This window comes from Chiloscyllium punctatum, chromosome 4, assembly GCF_047496795.1.
Source record: "Chiloscyllium punctatum isolate Juve2018m chromosome 4, sChiPun1.3, whole genome shotgun sequence".
NCBI lineage: Eukaryota > Metazoa > Chordata > Chondrichthyes > Orectolobiformes > Hemiscylliidae > Chiloscyllium > Chiloscyllium punctatum.
The window spans coordinates 72528400-72551313 of NC_092742.1; the positions used below are offsets into that span (position 1 = coordinate 72528400).

The following is a 22914-nucleotide window of genomic DNA, read 5'->3' on the forward strand; positions in this document are numbered from 1 at the left end:
TTTTACAAGGTGCTTTGTCAAGTGTTTTTAACAGCAACACTGCTTATCTAGTGTATTCTTCTTGAGTTTGTATAGATCTGTGTGGAATTGTTTATCACTAGCTGCTCTGAATGATTAAGTGCTTTATTCAGTTTCTAAAAGTGAAGATAAGGTAAGGGAAAAGGCAGGTCATGAATTCTGTAGAAGAAGCTTTAACATAGTATCTGGAAACTGCTAATTATAATGAATGCAGAATGTTCCCATTCAATTTGTCTTCTTTCCAAAAGATAGACTTTTCATTATTTTTAGGCCACAATCACTTCAGTCAATGCAGTGACCAGTGAGCAGTCCTGACTCTCCTACATTTGGATTATAATGTAAGAATCCAATATATTTCTTTGGGATATCTCCAATGGTTCACCAAAATTGTACAGTGAATAGTTGAGCCAAATAAATGAGTTCCAGATTCAGTACTGATCCCTCTCGAAATAAATGGTTTCATCCAGTGATAGGGAGACAAAAGGTAGGAGGAAAGTGAGGACGGCAGAAGCTGGAGAACAGAGTCGAGAATGTGGTGCTGGAAAAGCATAGCAGGTCAGGCAGCATCCAAGCAGCAGGAGAATTGACGTTTTGGGCATAAGTTCTTCATCATTCCTGATGAAAGGCTTATGCCCGAAACATCGATTCTCCTGCTTCTCGGATGCTGCCTGACCTGCTATGCTTTTCCAACACCACACTCTTGATTAGGGAGAGAAAAACACACATGACTCAGATGCATGATGTAGACCTTTGCAATCAACATGTGTGTGGATATCAGATAAGACAGAGTCAGGTTCAGCTAATCAAACAGCATGATGAAACTCATCAATAAGGTTGTTATGAATGATAATATTTTTGGTAAATACTAGACTGGGACTTGTGCATATGACATATCTCTCCTTTAGAGTCAGCATTACCGTGAAAAGAGGGAAAACGTTATAATTCTAGCCATTTTTCAGAGTGAAATGAGAAAAATGTTATATGGGTTGATCATGCATTTGTTTGCATTATTTCTATCATTTCATATAACAATATACTTTTGAAACAAAGGTCTCTTGTGGAGTGAAGATAATCTTGAGATGGCACTAGCCACTGTAGATTTCAATGTGGCTTTTGAATGTAGAATATAGATTTGTGTATTACAGTGCAAAATATAACTCAAGAGAGTTTACATTAAAGCATCTTTAACCAGAGTGGTGGTTTATTTGGAAGAATGACAATCAAGCTCGATAAACTTCTAATAATGGAAATTCTTTCCATAATTTATAATGGATTGGACATAGGACCATTACAGACATTTTTTCCCTTAAACATTGATCACCATCATGAACATCCCAGCCTTTAAAGCTGAATAGCTGTAGTCATTGTGACACCTTAGTGGTGTAAGCAGACTGTGTCTGCTTTAAGTTCATTATTCTGTGATAAATAATATGCCTGACATTTGTTTGTAAGAGTAACAGTGATTAACATTCACATCAGTGTGTTGATAATCCATTTGCAGTGCAGCAGTAAATTGGAAAAGGTTGGAGAGAGGTAATCTCTGACCTGTCGACATACTTTATAGGTAAGTAGCATTGTGAGATTAGCCGACATGAGCAATTTATCACTATTGTGTGCTGACCAAGATTAGGTTTATCTGGAGAAAGACTGAGACTGGAAGCATAATGTGCACAATCTTAGAGTTAATAAGACTCAAAATAGGGCTTGCTTGTTTCCTAGGAAACAAATTGATTTTTGTTTTTTCCATTATCACTTTAAGGTCATTGCAGAGAGAAAACAATTTTTGGTCTTGAATTTAAAAAAAGGCTTGACAGCATGCAAGTCTGCATTATTGGACGTTTGTTTCTTGGAGTGACTTAGACACAATCAAATGCTGATCAGTTTTAGTTCGCTGGACAATGGAAGCACACCTAGACAGTTGCATTTCTTCAAAACCTTCTTGTTTTGTTGACAAAGTTATTAACTCCTAATGGAATTGATGTCTAAATAAATGCTGTGCAATTGTGTAAAGTTTCATTGCTGAATTTGTTTAAAAAAAATAGTTTGAACTATATTGATCCTTCCTTTTAAGTGGGACTTATCTAATGAAAGCTTAAAATGTCCAAAGGAACTTGTACTTTTTATAATAGTGAATGTATGTCATAGCAGCCCTTGAATGGACAAAAGAAGGGGGAAATTATGGTGTAAGTGACTTCCACTGTTGACCATTTCATTTTTTTCTGTGATTTTTATGCAGCTGTATCATTACCATTGCCAAAATAAGTTGGAAGATAAATGTATCATAGCTCCAGCCCCCATTAAAAAATCAAGAACTGCCTTGATTTTCCTGTACTTAACTAGTTTCATGCAGTTAGCCACATAAAATTAATTGGCTAAGTAACTTGGCAACAGCCTGATTTATTGTTCCAAGATTGGGTTTAAAATCGCAGTGTTAAAAATACTGTAGCTTCAAGGATAAAATGACTAAGATCCTTGAACATTTATTTCCTGCAGCTGGATTTTTCAATATTAATATCCCTCCATCATTAATGTGGAGTCCATTTCAATTATGAACACTTTTGCAGAAAATCCAAAAACACAGTAATTATTATGTTTTCTAATCTAATTCTCTTATTAATCGGTATTGCTTCAATTCGAATTTTGCATCACGTCATGTTTGATATTGCACAATTTTACAAACCCAGCTGATGATAATACCAGACAAGTCAGATCCTAGTGATAAATCTAGCTTGATCATATGGTTTTATTTTGCAGTTTAGTTACTGTGGTGATCACTCATTGAACACTCATTGAGGCTGCCTGTGTACTTTTCAATGTACATTTATTGGACAAAAGAGAAAACAACAAAGTGACATATGTGAAGAAAAAAATAATTTTTTGTCAATTTGAAAAGATCTTAAACAGCAAAAAAAATTTGAATGCTTTTTGCCATTAATATCCTTTATACATACACAATCCCAATAAAATATCACTTCTAGATTAACACTTTAATTTCTGACTTAAATGATGAGGACTACAAGCATTTCCTTTTGGACTTTCTGCACCAGATATGATTCTCTGTCATTGTCCCTCCCTGAGATATATAGACAATGGAATGTAAATCACTGATTTTCCCTAATTGAACATTCAGAAAGTCTTGTCCACTTTAACTTCAAAAGTATTAAGACCTTTTCCGAGCTCTGAAATCTTGGACTACCACAAACTAAATTGCCCTTTTACTGTTATGAAACCTCATCTCAGCTGAAACCTGATTATGACCCTTGGACTGTCTTTCTTCAGCTTTGTTAACATTTAATCAATTAACTCTCCAAGTACTTTATCTATGCGTTTAACTTAAGTCACATGATTTTTTAAAAATCATGTTTTAACCCACTGTTCAAAATGACCTTCTGACTTTTACCATAAGAACAAGTCACCTTCATTAAAGTCAAAACTAAAATATTTCTTCTAGCTTTGAACCCAAGTTTCCAAATAATAATAATTATAATTCGTTAGTACAGAACTTGTCAATTGTTAAATTTAACATTTAAACAATACTTGGAAGTTAATTGTCGTTTATCAATAATTGGTGGATTCTCTGTGACAATACCTCCATCAGTCAGAGACTACTTGCCAACCATTCAGCACTTTCTTCTCATGCATTATAAATGTTCGTTGTTCTCCTTGAATTGTCAATTTGAATTGTCCTGATGATTGCAAAATGCAATGCTTCAACAAAATATGTCCTTTTGTAACAAGATTTAAATCATACCAATATATTAAAAACTTCTATCATAGCAGTGATTAGTGATGACCTACAATATAAGTCAGTCAGCATTGTCACGTTAAATATGAAATTGAAATCTTGAGTAGAACAGATTTATTATGTTCTTTTTTACATTCAAACTGAAATCACATAAACAGCTCTTAATCCATATTTTAGAAAGTACTTTGTTAACCATGTGAACTCTTTCCCACAATTCCCTTCTCCTTAAATCCAAATTCTACTATGCCTTGGATTCTGTACATTGTTCAGTTGTTTTAGGAACCCAATAGCTCTTACCCAGGAGGCATGAATTAGAGCCCAAATCTCAATTGGCCGCCACGTTTTGCCTTCTTCAAAAATCAGCAATCTGTAAAAGGGAAAAGGAACTTTCATTTCGACATTGTCTGACCACCTAGAGAGTTAACTGATTAAATGTGACAAAGCTGAAGAACGACAGTTCAGGGGCCACAGTCAAGTTTCAGTTGAGATGAGATTTCATAACAGCAAAAGGGCAATTTAGTTTGTGGTAGTCCAAGATTTCAGAGCTGGAGAAAGGTCTTAATACTTTTGTATTAAGTAGACAGGGACAGGGACTTTCTGAAAGTTCAGTTAGGAAAACTTAGTGATTTAGATTCCATTTGTCTGTATGTCTCAAGAAGAGATAATGGCAGAGAATCATATCTGGTGCAGAAATTCCAAAAGGAAATGCTTGCAGTCCTCATTATTTAAGTCAGAAATTAATCTCAAAGTGATACTTTAATGGACTGTGTCTGTGTAAAGGATATTGTTCATAGAAGTGTTTGAATTTTTCTTTTTGCTATTTAAGATCTTTGTAAATTAACAAAAATTTAAAACTTTTTTTTACATATGTCACTTTGTTGTTTTCACTTTTGTCTAATAAACATATATTAAAAAGTACACAGACAGCCTCATGCGCATTGTGTTCCTTGAGTGACTATCCCTGGCAATACATTTTTTTTTAATTTACAGAAGCTAATCTCAATCTCTGTCAGAATTTACAGAAGAAATTTCAATCTCTATCATATTATTAATCGTCATGTGTTAATTGCAGTTTTCTATGGGAAAGTTAAGAAATTTCAAAAGCAAGTCAAAAGAAAACATTAGCTTCATCTCTGTGGCCTGTTTATTTTTGAGAAATGAGCATTGATGCAGAGTATTTGTTGACTAGGATTAAGAATTATAAACAGAACACTCTGCACATACTGAGCAAGTCAGGCAATACTGATGGACAGAGAATCAAACTTAACAATTCAGGTTGATGAACTTCCATCAGAACTGGGAAATATGAGCAAATGAGGATGGGCTAGGGTACGAGAGGTCAATACATACGGTGGTAATCATTGGAGCCTGTGTTTAGGAGGAGTCCCTGTTACTAATCAGATCTCATCAACATACCTGAAAGAGACAAAATCTAAGGATTCGCCCTCTCTTCAAAATTATATCTCTCTCATGCTGGTTCCCTCCCACATTTGAAGAAAATTTAGGAGAGGGACAACCTGTGATTGGAGGAGCATCTGGGAAGGTAAGTGGCTGCAGAGGATAAGTCTTTGAGATTGGTGTTGATGCAGGACCCTGATAGGCAGGCCAAGGCATTGCCTCTGGGAGCTGTATCAGTCATGGACATGGGTTGGGGCATTGACTGGCCTAGGCTTTGACAAGGAACCTGACCTTAGAGTTTCAGGGAACCAAGTCCAGGAATTTCTGTTAGTTGGGTTTAGAGGATGCTGCCTGTTGTATGATTTGACATAGAGGAGAAAAGGAGGCTGTCATACATGGAGGTGTGGAAAAGAGGAGGCTGCAAGAGGAGAGAAGGGGGAAGCTGAAAGGAGAGAAGGGCATGTGAGAGGACATTGCATGGTTGAAAGTTGAACTCTCTTAATTCTACTTCTGTCTGAGTCAAAACAGCACTTTTGAATACAAATGCAGTAAATATTGTTACTACATCACCACATCCTTTAATAAGTATGTTAGGGAAAATGACTAGGTTCTTCCTGAAAATCATTAAGTAGTCCTTGAGAAAATATCAAAGCCCTCTTAAAAATATATTTTGACACAGGGCCAGGTTTAGAAAATTTGGGCTGTATATATAATATAAATAACAAGTTGCATGCAATTATCTGCCAAAATCATGATTGTAAATTGCATCATACTGAAACCTGTGCCTTCAATTGATAAACTGAGAAATAGGGTGCAAAGCAAAGGAGTTTTGCTGAGCCTATACAAAATGGCACAATCCCACTATGACTATAGTTTCTAACTCTGGGCACCAGAAGGATGTGAAGACCTCGTAGAGGTTTCAGAAGAAATTTACAAGGTCATCTCCAAGGGATGAGGGATTACAGAGAAGCAGACGTTGTTTAAGTACTAGATGTAGGCATGGATTTGATGGAGATTTACAAAATTACAAAGGGTTCAAAACAGAATAATTAGAAACTGTTTCCAATGGCTGAAGGATTGATCCAGGTCAGATGACCCAGATTTAACTCTGTACATTCATTAGCAAAGCAGCCATAGATGACAAGAAGAAAAACTTATGCTCAAAGTGATTTAAGTATGGAATTCACTCCCTCCCCAAGATTGTGGGGAATATGGATTAAATTGTTATTCAAGTATTAATCCAATTTCATTTTGGAGGAGAAAAAAAGGGAAAGAACACCTTTTGGGAAGTGGTAGTACGTGGAGTTGGTAGGACTAGCTGGATTTCTCTAGAAATGGACTGGCAGAGACTTGATGAGCTGAGTGACTGTGCTATAGAACCCACAGCACAAGTGTGCTTGACAGAAGCTGCTGAGGGTTAAATCCAGGATAGGATGAGGGTGCATAAACAGAACAAGACTTGGGTTGGATAAGCACATAAGAGAAGCAGAGAAAGAGTGGAAGACAGGAGAGATTGAACGACAGGAGAGTTGGTACTGTAGGGGCTAAAGGAATGCGGTGAGGGAAGAAACAAAAGATTTGCCTGGAGCAGGTATGGTCTGAAAGATGCTATTTGAAATCAAAAGAGAAAAACTGAAACATAAGAAATAAGGGCATTTAGCACATTGTGTCTGTTCCACTGTTTAATGTCTTCATGGTTATCTTCTACCTCAAAACCATTTTCCAACACAATCTTTCTATTCCATGATGTTTTCAATATATAGAAAACTGTCAATCTCAGTCTTGAATATACTCAATGATGGAACCTGCACAAACCTTGAGTCTCAGATTCCCAAAGAATGACCACTCACCTTCTATGTGAAAAAGTACCCTCCTCATTTCAGTCCTGAATGGCCAGGCCCTTATTCAGAGACTGTGTCTCCTGTTTGACCCTGTCGAACTCAGTGCTCATGCATACCCTTATATGTTTGAATAAGCTCATCTCTCATTCTTCTAAATTAAAGAGAATGTCAGTGCAGTCCATTTAATTTTTCTTCATCAGTCCTTTCCTCTCAGGAATTAGTTTTGCGAACCTTTTTTGCGCTCCTTGTATGGCATATATCTTTCCTTAGGTACAGAGTCCAAAATTGCACAGGATACTTTTAAGTATACCTTCACCAAGACTTTATATAAATATATTAAAACATATTTGATCTTGTGCTCAAATTATTTTGTAATAAAACCCAACATTCTTATTTGCCTTACTAAAACTGCATGGTAACTTACAGGGACTCATGAACAAGGACACAGAAATCCCTTCAAAATTTAACACTTCTCAGCTTTTTACCTCTTACGATATATGTCCGTTTTCATTCCAATTTATTTGCCATGTTTTTTTTGCTAACACAATTAGCCTGTTCAAACTCTGCTGGAGTCTCCCCGTCATCCTCACAACTCCCAGTCTGATTACCATTTAGCTTTATGTCATCTGCAAACTTGGAAATGTTACATTTAGTCTTCACATCCAAATAATGTGAAAAGATTGTGAATAGTTAGGATCCAAGCAATATTTATTTTGGTTCCACATGTTACAGTTTACGAACCAGAAAAAATGACCCAGATATATTCTAGTTCCTCTTTCTGCCCATTAATCAGTTCCTATTTATCCCATATATTTTCCAAATCCTATGTGCTCTAATTTTGTTTGCTAACCCTTCAATTAAGACTTTATCAAAAGCCTTGTGAAAATCTAATAGTACCTCATCCACTAGTTCTCCCATATCTAGCTGACAATTCATCTGTTTCATTGCAACTACTGCAGGCATTCAGATACAGAGCCTTTAATTTATATTTTAACTATTTTTGTGAACTCGGACCCTATTTGCTGGATCAATCAAAAGTTTGCAATCAGTGTTCAGTTATAATTAGCATTACCTTAATTGTAACCCCAGCCCCAATACAGTTCAGGTGAAGTCAACCCCAAATAATTTAGCCCAACTTTCCCCAGTGCTGGTGCCAGTGGTTTACAAATTAGAACCTACTTCTCCCATATTAATCCTAGAGCCACATATTAGTCTCTCTAGTTATCTTTGCTAATTTGGACATGGCTCAGGTTTTGAAGTTACTATATTTAACTTAGTGCTTAGCTCATCATACTGCCTAAGGAAAACTTTTTTTTAATAGCCTAACCTATGTCAATGGTACTTAAGCAAGTAGTCCAGATCCTGATACTGGGCAAACAATGCAGCTATCAGGATATGAGCTCTTATGCAGAGAAGGAGTCTATTCCCAGTCTACGATATGCCCCACTACCTTGACATTCCACTTGAATGGCGTAGTATACAGTTAGTCACAGCTAGTCATTTCATCCACACTGTAACCCTATATGTCAGCCATATAATCTTCAAGAACATGTTATATTAAACAATTGCAGGGGCTAAGACTCCTCCACTCCCACCTTCTCAATTCCGTTACTTGCCACGCTTGCAGTCATACCGCCTGTCCAAAACCGCTGACCAAATTAGATGACCTTAACCTAAGAGATGCGACTATCTTCTGGAACAAAGTATATGTGTAACTTTTCAGGGAGGCAGTGCATAGATAGAAAGCCACTAGCTTAGGAATATAGAGCCCCAGGCTAATGTTCTAATAACATGAGTTCAAATTTCACCATTGACAGATCTGAAATCACATGAGGGCTCTTGGGGTAGAGTACTCTTATCTCTAGCTCTGAGCCATGGAGATCCAGTATTAAGTGTGTCATAGCATGATCTGAATAAGGTTGATGAAAAATGTCAACAGGGTAACTTTTCCCCTCTCCAATGTGTTGCAACATCTGCTGCTCATCCTCCAGTTCATAATTGGAGTCTAACATCCTTATGAAAACCGAAAGAACTGGGGATGTTGGAAATCAGAAACAAAAACAGAAATTGCTAGAAAAGCTAAGCAGATCTGGCAGCATCTGTGGATAGAAATCAGAGTTAGTGTTTCAAGTCCAATGACCTTTCCTCAGAACAGAGGAGTATCCTTTATGCTGCAGCTACTTGCCATAGATATGGTTGCTATGGCACCAGGAGCTCCCCCATACTGCAGCCATGACACATCATCTATCCTGCCAACTTCATTCTATTAATTCCATTTTTATAAAATTAATTTCTAGTTCCCCTCCTCACCAAAGTGCTTGATTTACATTCTGTGTACTCAAGCAGTACTGAGAAACCCTTGCATATGTAATCTTTGAAAAATAACAAATCAGTTCTGCTAAAGCAGAGAAATCTGCTTAATCTGGTTTAATAAGTAATTAGAGCTGCTCACAAAATGCTTGTATATCCTTCTTTAAGCCCAGAAGAAAGTTAACTCATTTCTTTCATGCAGTAATTTACTTTTTTTAAAAAATGTAATTTTTAAATAATTGCTAAATGTGAACAAAACTGAGATTTCAGAGAGAGATTAAGCATTAGGATTCCTTCACTCACCCAACGCCCGGTTTCACACTTTATGCATACAAAGAAATGAAATAAACTAAGGGAACAGGTTTTACAGTCTGTAATTGTTGAACTCAATGTTGCATAAGGAAGGCTGTAAAATGCCTGTTCAGAAGGTAAGGTGTTGCTCTTCAAACTTACTGTGAACTTCATGAGCCCATCTCTTTCTTGTAAAGATTAAAGTGGTGCTGGAAAAGCACAGCAAGTCAGGCAGCATCCAAGAAAGGAAAATCAACGTTTTGGGCAAAAGCCCTTCATCAGGAAAGATGAAAAGCCCAAACCATCGATTTTCCTGCTCCTCCGATGCTGCCTGACCTGCTGTGCTTTTCCAGCACCACTCTAATCTTGACTCTAATCTCCAGCATCTGTAGTACCACCTCTGCCATCTCTTTCTTGGCCTGTTGCACTGTTATCAGTTTACCAGTTGTCAACTGTTACCATGTTTTTACCATTTACTTACACCTCTGTAACAGTACCAAAGTGCACCCAACTCAGGTCTTCAACTACTAAAGCCTTTCCATGACCTGATTACCTCTAGATTTGACAATTTCATCTTTCCCCTTGCCAACCTTCTATCTTCTGACCTTTATTAACTTGACTCATCCAGACTCTATTGCCCAGAAACTAACTTGCATCAAGTCATTTTTGATTGATTCTTGGGACGTCACCGGCTAGGCTAGCATTTATTGCCTACCCCTAACTTCCCTGCAGAGGGTGGTGGTGAGCAACCATTTTAACCAGTGCAATTCTTGGTGTGTAGGACCATCCAAAGTTCTCAGTGCACCATGTTTCCAGGTCTTCCACCTCCCGGCTGTAGTCGGTTTCATCACCATCTAAGATTCAACCGACTATGGTGGTATCATCCACAATCTTGTAAATGGCATTAGTCAGGTATTTGGTGACGCTGTCATGGGTATACAGTGAGTACAGTAGTGGGCTAAGTACGCAACCCTGGGGGCTCCAAGTGTGGAGTGTCAGTGAGGATGAAATATTGTCCCGAATCGTCACTAATTGTGGCCTGTGGGTCAGGAAACTGAGGATCCAGTTGCAGAGAGTGGGATTCAGTCCAAGATCATTAATTTTAGTAATCAGTCTCGAGGGGTTAATAAAGTTGAAAGCTGAACTGTAATCAATGAGTAGGATTCTTACATAGCTGTTCTTGGTGTCAAGATGTTCTAGGGAGGAGTGAAGGGCAAGTGATATGTCATCTAACATGGATCTGTTGGTCCAGTAGGCAAATTGGAGTGGGTCAAGAGTAGTGGGGAGGCTGGAGTTGATTAATGACATGACCAGCCTTTCAAAGCAATTCATGACCATCGAAGTTAGGGCCACTGGGTGGTAGTCATTGAGACATGCTGCATGAGCCTTCTTAGGCACAGGGATGATTTTGGTCCTCTGGAAACAGGCAGAGACAATGACCTGCTGCAGGGAGAGGTCGAAGATGTCTGAGAAGACCTCTGCCAGTTGACTTGTGCATATCCTGAGTGCACGGCCTGTTACTCCATCTGGTCCCATCACTTTCCTTGGATTCACAAGAAGGAAAACTGACCTAACCTCTGATGCAGTGACTGTTGGGATAGATTCGTCAGGACTTGTCGGAATAGGTGTTACCTCTCGGCCGAAATTCCGTTCAAAGTGAGCATAGAAGGTGTTGAGATGACCTAGGAGGGAAGTGTCATTGTCTGTTATCTTGCACTGTCTCTTTTTAGAACTTGTGATGTCATTCGGTCCTTGCCATAGTAACCAGGTGTCTGTCTGGGTCTCTAGTTTGGATTGGTATTGGTCTTAATTGCTCTGCGAAGGTCATACTTGGATTCCTTATATTTGAGTGGGTCTCCTGGTCTGAAGGCCTCACGCCTGGTTTTTAGCAGGTTCTGTCTGTCCTGATTCATCCAGAGTTTCCTGTTGGGGAATACCCAGATTGACTTCCTTGGTATGCAGTCCTCCACACACTTGCTGATAATGTTTGTGACGACGGTAGTATACTCATCCAAGGTACCTGCAGCCTGTTTGAACATGGCCCAATCAGCCGATTCCAGACAGCACCGGAGTTGATCCTCTGCCTCCTCCGACCAGCACTGGACCTGTATCCAAGAGGAGGTCTCCTGCTTGACCTTTTGCCTGTAAGCCGGGAGAAGAAATACAGCATTGTGGTCGGAGTTCCCAAAATGAGGATGGGGGATGGAGTGGTAGACATTTTTTGCAGTGGTGTAGCAGTGGTCTGAAATGTTAGGGCAGGTAATGTTCTGGTGGTACTTGGGCAACACCTTCCTTAGATTGGCTTGATTAAAGTCGCCAGTTACAATAAACAGGTCCTTGGGTTGTTCCGTCTCCAAGGTGTTAGTGGTGAAGTACAGCACATCCAGAACTTCCTCAACCTTTGCTTGTGGTGGTATATACACAGCAGTTAGTATAGCAGCGGTAAATTCCCATGGTAGATAGAAGGGGTGGCATTTGATGCTGAGGAATTCAAGGTTTGGGGAGAAATGGCTGCCCAGGGTTGCAATGTCCATGCACCATAAGTTGTTGATAAAACAGCAAACCCCTCCACCCTTTGTCTTACCTGAGGATGCTTTCCAGTCCATACAATGGATCGAAAAACCATCAGCCTTAAGTGCGCAGTCGGGAACGGACGTGTTGAGCCAGGTTTCTGTGAAGCAGAGTGCGCAGCAGTCTGTTGAGGTGTTGATGGATGCAATCAAGTAAGCTGTTTTGTCCTGGATGGTATTGTGTTTCTTGAGTGTTGTTGGAGCTGCACAATCCAGGTAAGAATGTCCCAAAAATTCCTGAATTTGTTCATTGTTGACAAGCCTTAGGGAGACTGAAGGTAAGTTAGCCATCATAAAATTCCACGTTGGGGAAATGAGCGGTCAAAATGCCATAGAATATCAAGAGCTGATGCTAGATTCTATCATGTTGGAGATCGTCACTGCCTAACATTTGTGTAGTGTGAATGGTATTTGCTATTTATCAGCCGAACCCTGGATACTATTCAGGCCTTGTTGCCTTTGGACACAGACTGCTCCAATATCCGAGATGGTGAATGCTGAATATTGTGTAATCATTATTGAATTTCCCCATTTCTAAGCTCAAACTGGAGGGAAGGACATTGATGAAGCAGCTGAAGATAGTTGGAACTAAGATACAGTGCGTGGCATGGTGGCTCGATGGTTAGCACTACTGCCTCACAGAGCCAGTGACTCAAGTTCAATTTCAGCCTCAGGCAATTGCCTGTATCCACTTGGGTTTCCATCAGCTGCTGTTGTTTCCTCCCACAGTCCAAAGGTGTGCAGGTTAAGTGGATTGGCCTTGCTACATTGCCCATAGTGTCCAGGGATGTGCTAGTGACGTGGATTAGCCATGGGAAACCTTGGATTACAGGAAAAGATAGAGAGGTAGGTCTGTGTGAGATGCTGTTTAGAGGGTTGGTGTGGATTTGATGGGCTGAATGGCCTGCTTCCACACTGTAGGGTTTCTATGATTCTGTGACACTACCCTGAGAAACTCCTGTAGTGATTCCTAAAGCTGCTGTGACTGACCTCCAAAAACTACAATGATACTGTCTTTTTTTTCTCATTGGTCCACTCACCACTTGCTGTTGATGCTAGCTGCTATGTTCGTTATGACATCGACACCTGTTTCAACAATAGTGCTGCTACCAAGCCATTCTGGGTGATGAGTATTGACATACCCTGCTCAGAGCACATCGGTCTCCTTGCAATCCTCAAGTGTTTTCTTCAGTTAGTGCTCAACCTGGAAGAATGCAGATTCATTGAGTGGGGGTGTTGGGGAGTCAATAGACAATAAGTGCAGGAGTAGGCCATTCTGCCCTTCGAGCCTGCACCACCATTCAATATGATCATGGCTGCTCATCCTTAATCAGTATCCTGTTCCTGCCTTATCTCCATAACTCTTGATTCCACTATCCTTGAGAGCTCTGTACAACTCTTTCTTAAATGAATCCAGAGACTGGGCCTCCATTGCCCTCTGGGGCAGAGCATTCCACACACCCACCACTCTCTGGGTGAAGAAGTTTCTCCTCATCGGCTATTAATCAGCCTGAGGTTTCTTTGCCCACGTTTGACCTAATGTAATGAGACGTCATGCAGGCCAGAGTCAGTGTTGCGGACTCCCAGGGACAACTCCTTCCCGACTGTATACAGTTGTTTCAGTACATATAGTGGGTCTGTCTCCAGGTGGGACAGGGCATGCCTAGGGGTGGTGAAGGTAGTACCTGTGACTTTGTAAGGTATAATTCTGTGAGCATGACTGTGTCAGGTTTTGGCTTGATTAGTCTGTCAGACAGCTCACCCGGTTTTGGCATAAACACCCAGATGTTAACTTGGAGGTCTTTTTGATGCCTAGGTCAACCCGAGGTAGTCCATCTGGTTTTATTCCTTTATTCTCGACTTTGTAGCAACTACTTACAGTTGAATGTTTTGCAACGCCATTTCAGAGGGTATTAAAGAGTCAACCAGATTGCTGTTTGACATGAATCACATAAAATCCAGACCAGGGAAGGATGGAAGATTTCCTTCTCTGTGAATCAGGTGGGTTTTTAGGACATTTGGACATGGTTCCATAGGAACCATTAGGCTAATTCACATTTCACCATTTGTTAATGGAATTTGATACCATGACCTCAGAACATTAGCCTGTGTGATTCTCAATGACAATGCCAGTAACGCTACTATACTCTTCTCCCGATTTAAAGACAACCTGCCTACTTGCTGACCCATGTTGACTTCCACTCTAGAAAACTTTCAATTTTAAAGTTGGATGCTCTTTTTCAAATCCTTCTATCAGCTAGCCCCTTGCTATCTCTGCAGTCTTCTCCAATCTGACAACCCTCTCCATTTTCTGCATTCCTCTGATCCCATAATTCTTGCATATTCTTGATTTGTAATAGATCATCATTGGCAACTGTGCCTTGCAGCAGATGAAGTAGAAACTGTGTTTTTGACAGCTATTCTGTTAAAAAGAAGTCCTCCACTCTGCCACCTCATAAAATAATCATCTATTCCTTGGCAACAAGGTAACCATGCTGATTTAAGTAAATCCTACGTCTGCTCTCCTTATAACGTGACTGCCTTTATACTCTGTTCAGAATTTTATTTAGCAGCAGTGATAGTTCACTATTTTAAATTGGTAATCAATAATTCTTTTGCACAGATTACATCTGAGTAACTTTTCCCAAAGCACCAAAATTAAATTGAATTTTTGTTGAACTTAAATTGAATTTATGGTGGAATACAAACATTTTTTTTGGAGTAACACCCAAATCAAAATTCCTGGGAATAAACAATGTTGAAATGGAAAATTGTACTTTGTGAACCCAAATCATCTTAAAGGTTATCTTACATATTAAAATAGTCCCACAGACGTGAAGGACATCGGTTTGTTTTCATGATCTCTCACAGGCTTCTGGAGGAATAAATCTTTTTTTTAAAAAAAACTTGCCTCAGTAGTTCAAAATTTGAATACTATATTTTTCTTTGTCAGCCTATCCCTTGCCTGAGCCAGGGTAAATCTAAACAATCTGCCAGTCCCAGAAATGAAAAACTGAAACTAGTAATCACTGTTACACAGTTATGCAATGCTCTTGAGAGCATGAAGAAATCTCTACAATGCATAGAGATACAGGGCCAAGTCTTGGTCCAGATATGGAGGCTTGTTTGTCCACGCTCATTTTTTGAAGGACATCTTATTTTTCTATACTGTTTTCCTCTAACAGTTCTGCTATTGTGAATGCCTAGAGTGTAAAATGCACTCCTGCCCCCCCAGAGAGTTTGGGTTCTTTGTTTAAACTGGGAATGAAAATTAAATCTCCTCCTCCACACTATTTTTAACTGGTGGTGCTGTGCTCTGAAAGTGCATGAAAAAGATGCCAATTTTTAAAGATCTTGAAGAAATAGAAAGTCTGCAGACATGGCAGAAACATTCTGAAGAAAGCTGTAAAAATATTTTGACACTTCAACTGTCATTATTAGATTCTGCAATGTAATGTTTTTTAATGCAATTGATCAGCAGGATGTTCTACACTGATCAACTGACCCTTATATTGACTCGTATTACATAAGAGTTCACAGGGTTTTACTGTATTTTCCAAGGGTAAAGCATCATAATATATCAAACAGTGCTTTAAAGAAGTTCTTTGCTTACTTGTTTGTTACAGACTTAGTAGGCAGTTAGAATTACAACTTTTTTCAACTTTGCAATTTTTGGTTCAGAATCAATAATAGTTCATTGGTGTTCAGATCTAGTTAGGTTATTAGATGCTTAATAGTTTTCCAATCATTTTAAAATAATTCATATTATGATTGAATGGCTTCCGAGAACTGCAAATCGTGCATGCTAGGTGAGCAACTAGGGAAGATATTTGGGTGATGCATAGAGAGGACATGTGATGACAAGGTGTGGGATGAAGAATCACGTGCAGCATTGGAGAGGTGTGGAGAGTATGCAGTAAAGTAAGCATCACACAAATGCAAGTAAAAAGAAAAGGAAAGCATGCATTGAGAACTATGCCCTTACCAGCTTTCAAGTGCCTCAGAGCATTTTGCAGCCAATTCATTCCTTTGATGTATATTCACCGTTGTAAAGTAGGGAAATGCAGCAACATGTTCACATGTAGCAAGGTTCCACACCAGCAATGAGCTCATCAGCAGATCGTTTGTTTTATTAATATTGTGTGAGGTGACCTGGGGTCGCGTGGGGTTAGAGGGGTGAATTTTAGGAGACCCTGAACTGATTTCCGGAGCTGAGGTGCTGTATTGGAGAACTAACGTGAGCCTCTGACCACAGGCTTATGCAACCTGACTGCATGCATTCCATCATGACTGACAAAATGCACTGTGAACTCATCCCCTGTGTGAAAGAAGGCAAGAACTTCATAAAGTGACATGGCTCATGTTTATTCATTTTCCCAAACCCAGATTAAAATTTGACCCATGGTTATATCTTGTTTTCTCTCCACAAGCTTCCAAACATACATCTTTTAATTACACAACTGAAAGTATTTAATTTTATATTGATTAATTCTAAAGTTATAAATATTTAAATATAGAAATTCACTTTGTAAAATTGAACGCGATCAAGTTTGGGTGAAGTTTAAAATTATAGATTATTTTAGTGGGGGTATCTACATCTTACATGCTAGAGCTACTTCACAAAATGAAATATGCAAACTTGTTTCAGGTTGACTAGAGGACTTTATTTATCCAATAAGGAAAATTGAGTTTAATAAAGATCTGACAAAGGAAGCACATGGTGAGGACAGTGCAGGAGAGTGAGAGAGGGAGAGTTACTGACTTTGCTGTTTGAATTCATGTATTGCTGGACATTGGAGTGTATCTGGGAAAATTAACAAACAGTGAAATTCACAACTAATCTTGGAGGAACTGTTGGGCGAAGTTCACAGCACAGAATCAGATAAGTTAATTGTTGTTTTAAGTCTGTCCAAGAGAAAGGCTGTATTAGTGAGTACAGTGGGTTCTTTCTTGATTATATGTTTTTGGAGATAAGTCTCTTCATTAAACTTAAAATATAAGCCATAGCTATTAATTTAACCTGGGGCAGTGTTTGGAGAGGAATAAGACGGTGCTGTTTTCTGGGTCTGTAGATTGTGAAGGAGCAAAAATGGCCTTTGCAGTGATATGTACTTCTTGTCAGATGTGGGAGTTTAAAGAGAGTTTAAGGGTTACTGTGGATTATATCTGCCATAAATTCTGTTGGATGCGAATCTTATCAGATCGAGTGGATTAGTTGGAGAGACAGATCGAAGCAATGAGGAATTTGCAACAGCAACAGTATGTGATGGATGGCAGTTATAGGAAGGGGGAAGTCTCAGATACAGTCACATAGATGGGTTAACTCCAGGAAAGGTAAGAGAGGTAGGCAGCTAGTGCAAGAGTCTTTTGTGGATAGACCCATTTCAAACAAGTATGCTGTTTTGGAAAATGTAGGGGGTGATGGATTCTCAGGGGAGCATAGCACGAACAGCCAAGTTTCTGGTATTGAGACTGGCTCTAATGTAATGAGGGGTACGTCGGCTTCCAAGAGGTCAATTGTGTTCGTGGATTCTGCAGTCCGAGGATCAAACAGATGTTTCTGTGGTCAGCAGAGAAAAAGCAGAATGGTGTGTTGTTTGATGGTGCCAGGATCAAGGATGTCTCAGAGAGGTTGCAGAATGCTCTCATGGGGGAGAGGGGCCAGCAGGAGGTCATTGTCCACATTGGAACCAACGACATTGGAAGGGAATAGGTTGTGATTCTGAAGGGAGATTACAGAGAGTTAGGCAGAAATTTAAAAAGGAGGTCCTCAAGGATAGTAATATTTGGATAACTCCCAGTGCTACGAGCTAGTGAGGGCAGGAATAGGAGGATAGAGCAGATGAATGCATGGCTGAGAGGCTGGTGTATGGGAGAAGGATTCGCATTTTTGGATCATTGGAATCTCTTTTGGGGTAGAAGTGACCTGTACAAGAAGGACGGATTGCATCTAAATTGGAAGGGGATTAATATACTGGCAGGGAGATTTGTTAGAACTGCTTGGGAGGATTTAAACTAGTAAGGTGGCAGGGTGGGACCCAGGGAGATAGTGAGGAAAGAGATCGATCTGAGATGGGTACAGTTGAGATCAGAAGTGAGTCAAACAGTCAGGGCCAAGGTAGGACTAATAAATGAAACTGCAATTATTTCAATGTAAGGGGCCTAACAGGGAAGGCAGATGAACTCCGGGCATGATTAGGAACATGGGACCAGGACATCATAGCAATTACAGAAACATGGCTCAGGGATGGGCAGGACTGGCAGCTTAATGTTCCAGGATACAAATGCTACAGGAAGGATAGAAAGGGAGGCAAGAAAGGAGGGGGAGTGGCATTTTTGATAAGGGATAGCAATAGCATTCCAGCTGTGCTGAGGAGGATATTCCTGGAAATATATCCAGGGAAGTTGTTTGGGTGGAACTAAGAAATAAGAAAGGGATTGTATTATAGACCCACGAATAGTCAGAGGGAAATTGAGAAACAAACTTGTAAGGAGATTTCAGCTATCTGTAAGTTATGGTAGGAGATTTTAACTTTCCAAACATAGATTGGGACTGCCATAGTGTTAAGGGTTTAGATGGAGAGGATTTTTCTGAAGTGCATACAAGAAAATTTTCTGATTCAGTATGTGGATGTACCTACTAGAGAAGGTGCAAAACTTTACCTACTCTTGGGAAATAAATATTACCTACAATCTATTCCTTCTGACATTGCCTCAGTTCTTCCCAAAAGTTCTCAGAACCAATGTAAAGTCAATATTGGAGTTCAGCAGTTTTGCCAAATGGCATTTGCCAACTTAACCATCAGACTGATGCCAGTTAGTCCATTGTTGTGAAATGTCCCTAAACATGACTGTGCAAACTGACACAAACCGGATTGCTGTCACTATTCGGATCGTTGGTTATTTTGCACAGGAAGGGTGAAGGAGGTGGGAACCAGTACCTAACCAGTTCAGGTTAATGGCTAATAATTTGTCAGCTACGCCAGCATTTATTGCCCATCCCTAAGTGTCAACCACATTGCTGTGGGTCTGGAGTCACACCTAGGTCAGACCAGGTGAGGAAAGCTGTTTCCTTACCTAAAGGACACAAGTGAGCCAGATGGGTTTGACAATGGATTCCTGGTCTTCATTAGATTCTTAATTCCAGATTTTTATTAAATGAATTTTAAAAAAAGTTAAACTCATGAAGAAATTATTGGCCATTAACCCGAACTGGATGGATGCTGGTTCCCATCTCCTTCACCATCTGCCGTGGTGGGGTTTAAGCCTGGATTGCCAGAACATTACCTTGGTCTCTCGGCTAACAGTCCAGTGATGATTGTCAAGGATCAATTGGAATTTTTGTTGGTGGCCATGTATTATAGGATGGATCAGAAACAGTCTGAACGGAAGGAGACAGCAGCACAGCAGGAGCTAATCTTGGCTATGCCATTCAACTTGGTGAGCCTGTGAAACAGAGCATGGTTAACAGGGGCTCTTAGGACTGGTCCACTGGTATTATTGTGTGAAATGAGTATCGTGTATGATAGATCCCTGAAGAAGATCATGAGAACATTAGTGGGTTGTCCAATGTGAGTACAGTTAACTGCAAGGAAGAAGAACTGAACATGGAATTAAGATACTCAGCGGCAAGAACAAATAGCGATGAGGATTGATATCCTGAGGAGCAGATACAGAATCTCTGGTTACAGGAGGGCAAGTGCAAAGATTGAAGAGTAGGAAGGTGACAAAGGCTATATCTTCAGCATCAAGTAAATAGTGAAAAAGAAACTACTTGCAGAGATCCAAAAATCCATGCTGCCAGAGATGTACCTATTTAGGCAGAAGGTCAATTGAGGAATATCTCAGATCTCCCATCGCAGCTTGTCATGTCCTGGCTAGAGCTGCTATAATTACTGGGGTCTTGAGCTTCTTTATCTCCAGCTTCAACAACAGAGCTTGGTGGTATCTCCATCACTATATTCTGACACAGCCTTGCTCTTGGGGAGTCTGTAGTCTCCTCTACTCTGGCTGTGAGAATGATAAGCAGGACCTCTTCATTATTCCTCTCCCTAGAATCCGGTGCCATTTTCTACTGCAAGGATGAAAAAGGGAGTGAGACGGACAAGGCATTGCTGGCCTCTCTCACCAAAACCACTGGCTCACTTAGATAAGAAGCTGTATGTATCTATGCTGACAGGTCCCCAGCACCTAAAGTGTTTGGAGGCTTGCTAACAAGATCAGTGACTATCTTGGACTCCCCTGTTCCTGAAGCACCATGCACCCTTAGCTGGTCGACATGCTGGTGGCTGCAGACCAGGAGGCTGACCATTTGAGTACCTTATTGCCAGCACTTACCTTGTCATTGGAGCCCCAACAGCACTCCAGCAGATGCTGTGGCTGTGGACATCCATTATTCATGGGATAAGGGCATCATTGGCTGTGCCAGAATTTATTGCCCATCCCTCAGTGCCCAGAGGACAGTTAAGAGGCAAACAAATTGCTATGGGTCTGGAGTCATATGTAAGCCAGATTAAGTAAGGATGGCAGCTTCCTTCCCTTAAGGACATTAGTGAATCAGGTGGATTTTTTCCCAACAATTGACAATGGTTTCATGGTCATCATTAGACCCTTAATTCCAGATATATATTGAATTCTAAGTCCACCATCTGCCAAAGCAGGATTCGAACCTGGGTCCACAGAACTTAACCTAGGTGTGTGGATTGACACTGCAGCAATAATACCACGAGGCCTTTACCTCCCCATATCCTGCCATTTTCAGTCAGCCTTGTTTGGTTTGACCAGGTGACCTACTCCTGTGAAGTTCCCGAATTAAGATATATCGCTGCCTCCACCATGACCTCAGAAATAAAACAGGAGGGCGCCTTGGCATGGGTGCCAGGTTTATACCTCTCCTCCTGTTGACATTGGCTATTTTTGATAAGCAAGGTGCCTGCCATGAAAATGGCTGCCATCTAGCCTTCAATTAGGATCCTGTACTTTCAGCAGCTCACCTCAATCCTACATCCATACTCGCAAGTTTTATGTGTTTATCAAATCCCTCCTTCAGCCAATTAACTGTTGACCTTGCTCTAAATTCTGGGCTGTGGTGGGATTTGAAAATAGTACTGATGTTGTGGTCTGAACCCGTAATCAACATCATGGCTATTAACTCAATTTTAGAGAATTTTAATTAGTTTTATTTGAAGGAAGAATGAGTTTCCAACAGAAAATCAAATTTATAAGGAAAATGAACTGAAACATGTAAAGCTTTAATTTTGCTCAATCACAATCCACTAAGAAGGAAGTGATAATTTTGAAACAAAGAGAGGTTTGATTGTCTGAAATACAAGAAGGAACTGCACTTTCAGCGGCCTTGTTTCTATGGTTGTCATCTCAGTCAGTAAACTTTATCTAATCCTGTTTCATCTTTAAAACTACCTACGGACTAATGTGAACCTCAAGGGACAAATCTAACACCTCGTGACAAAAAGAACATACTCCTTCTAGTGTAAATGGGAGAGTTGTTGGAACACTATGTGAGGTTTAAATAACATTATAATGGAACCATTTAGTTGTGGAAGAAAGAAAATCTCCTGTTGCAGTGGAGAGAGCTGGTTTTCTTCTGTGGGTTAAATTTTTTGACCTCTAGTATCTCCCCAGACACCGATGTTACAATCATATTTGGGTCATTTATATCATTTGAAGTAAACAGTGAAAAAATGGGAGTAAACAGTTTATTTCAACTGTTGAAAAGCAAGTTGTGTTTAATTGAATTTTGGTGATAGATGTGATGCAAATGCAGTGAACAATTACTGCAAAGTGAAACAATATCTTTCAAGAAACATTAGTGCTCTGACAAGCCCCAACAGTTAAAACAAAACTTTTGTTATGAGGAAAAAAAATAAAAGCACCATTAAAGACAAACTTCCTACAACTCGATAATTTGTCATATTTCAAAGCATAATAAACAAATGCTTATTACTTTGGTTATTGTTTATCAGTTCATTCTATTCACTTTAACTGAAATAATGCTTAGGATTATTTTAACAATTTGAATCAAATCCAAGTAAATTTGAAGATAATGCAAATTTGAAGACAGTTACATTTTCTACACGGAATGTATGTGTTTTATTTTGGTTTTCCATTGGGTTTTCTATTTATACTTAGAATTATCATGATCTTTTCTGTGGATAGAATATCAAATAAACAATTTCATTCTTGATGACCTCAGTGGTGAACAAGTTGTTGGAGGGAATCCTGAGGGACAGGATGTACATGTATTTGGAAAGGCAAGGACTGATTAGGGATAGTCAACATGGCTTTGTGCGTGGGAAATCATGTCTCACAAACTTGATTGAGTTTTGTGAAGAAGTAACAGAGAAGATTGATGAGGGCAGAGCAGTAAATGTGATCTATATGGACTTCAGTAAAGCGTTCGACAAGGTTTCCCATGGGAGACTGATTAGCAAGGTTAGATCTCATGGAATACAGGGAGAACTAGCCATTTGGATACAGAACTGGCTCAAAGGTGGTGGTAGAGGGTTGTTTTTCAGACTGGAGGCCTGTGACCAGTGGAGTGCCACAAGGATCGGTGCTGGGTCCTCTACTTTTTGTCATTTACATAAATGATTTGGATGTGAGCATAAGAGGTACAGTTAGTAAGTTTGCAGATGACACCAAAATTGGAGACGTAGTGGACAGCGAAGAGGGTTACCTCAGATTACAACAGGATCTGGACCAGATGGACCAATGGGCTGAG

At 39.7% G+C, this 22914-nt stretch overlaps 1 protein-coding gene across 5 annotated transcripts in view; it reads left to right on the top strand.

The window, feature by feature from the left end:
- Positions 1–22914, top strand: part of LOC140476423 (RNA-binding protein Nova-1) — a 276484-nt gene that overhangs the window by 180660 nt on the left and 72910 nt on the right. For 2 of the 5 annotated variants that reach the window (XM_072569015.1, XM_072569016.1), the window contains one exon: positions 1778–2028. The exons of the other annotated variants lie outside the window; for them this stretch is intronic. In XM_072569015.1, the coding sequence (XP_072425116.1) occupies positions 1778–1873 (96 nt within the window). In that variant the 3' untranslated portion in view covers positions 1874–2028. Of the gene's footprint in view, positions 1–1777; positions 2029–22914 lie in introns of those variants that run through there. 5 annotated transcript variants of the gene reach the window in all.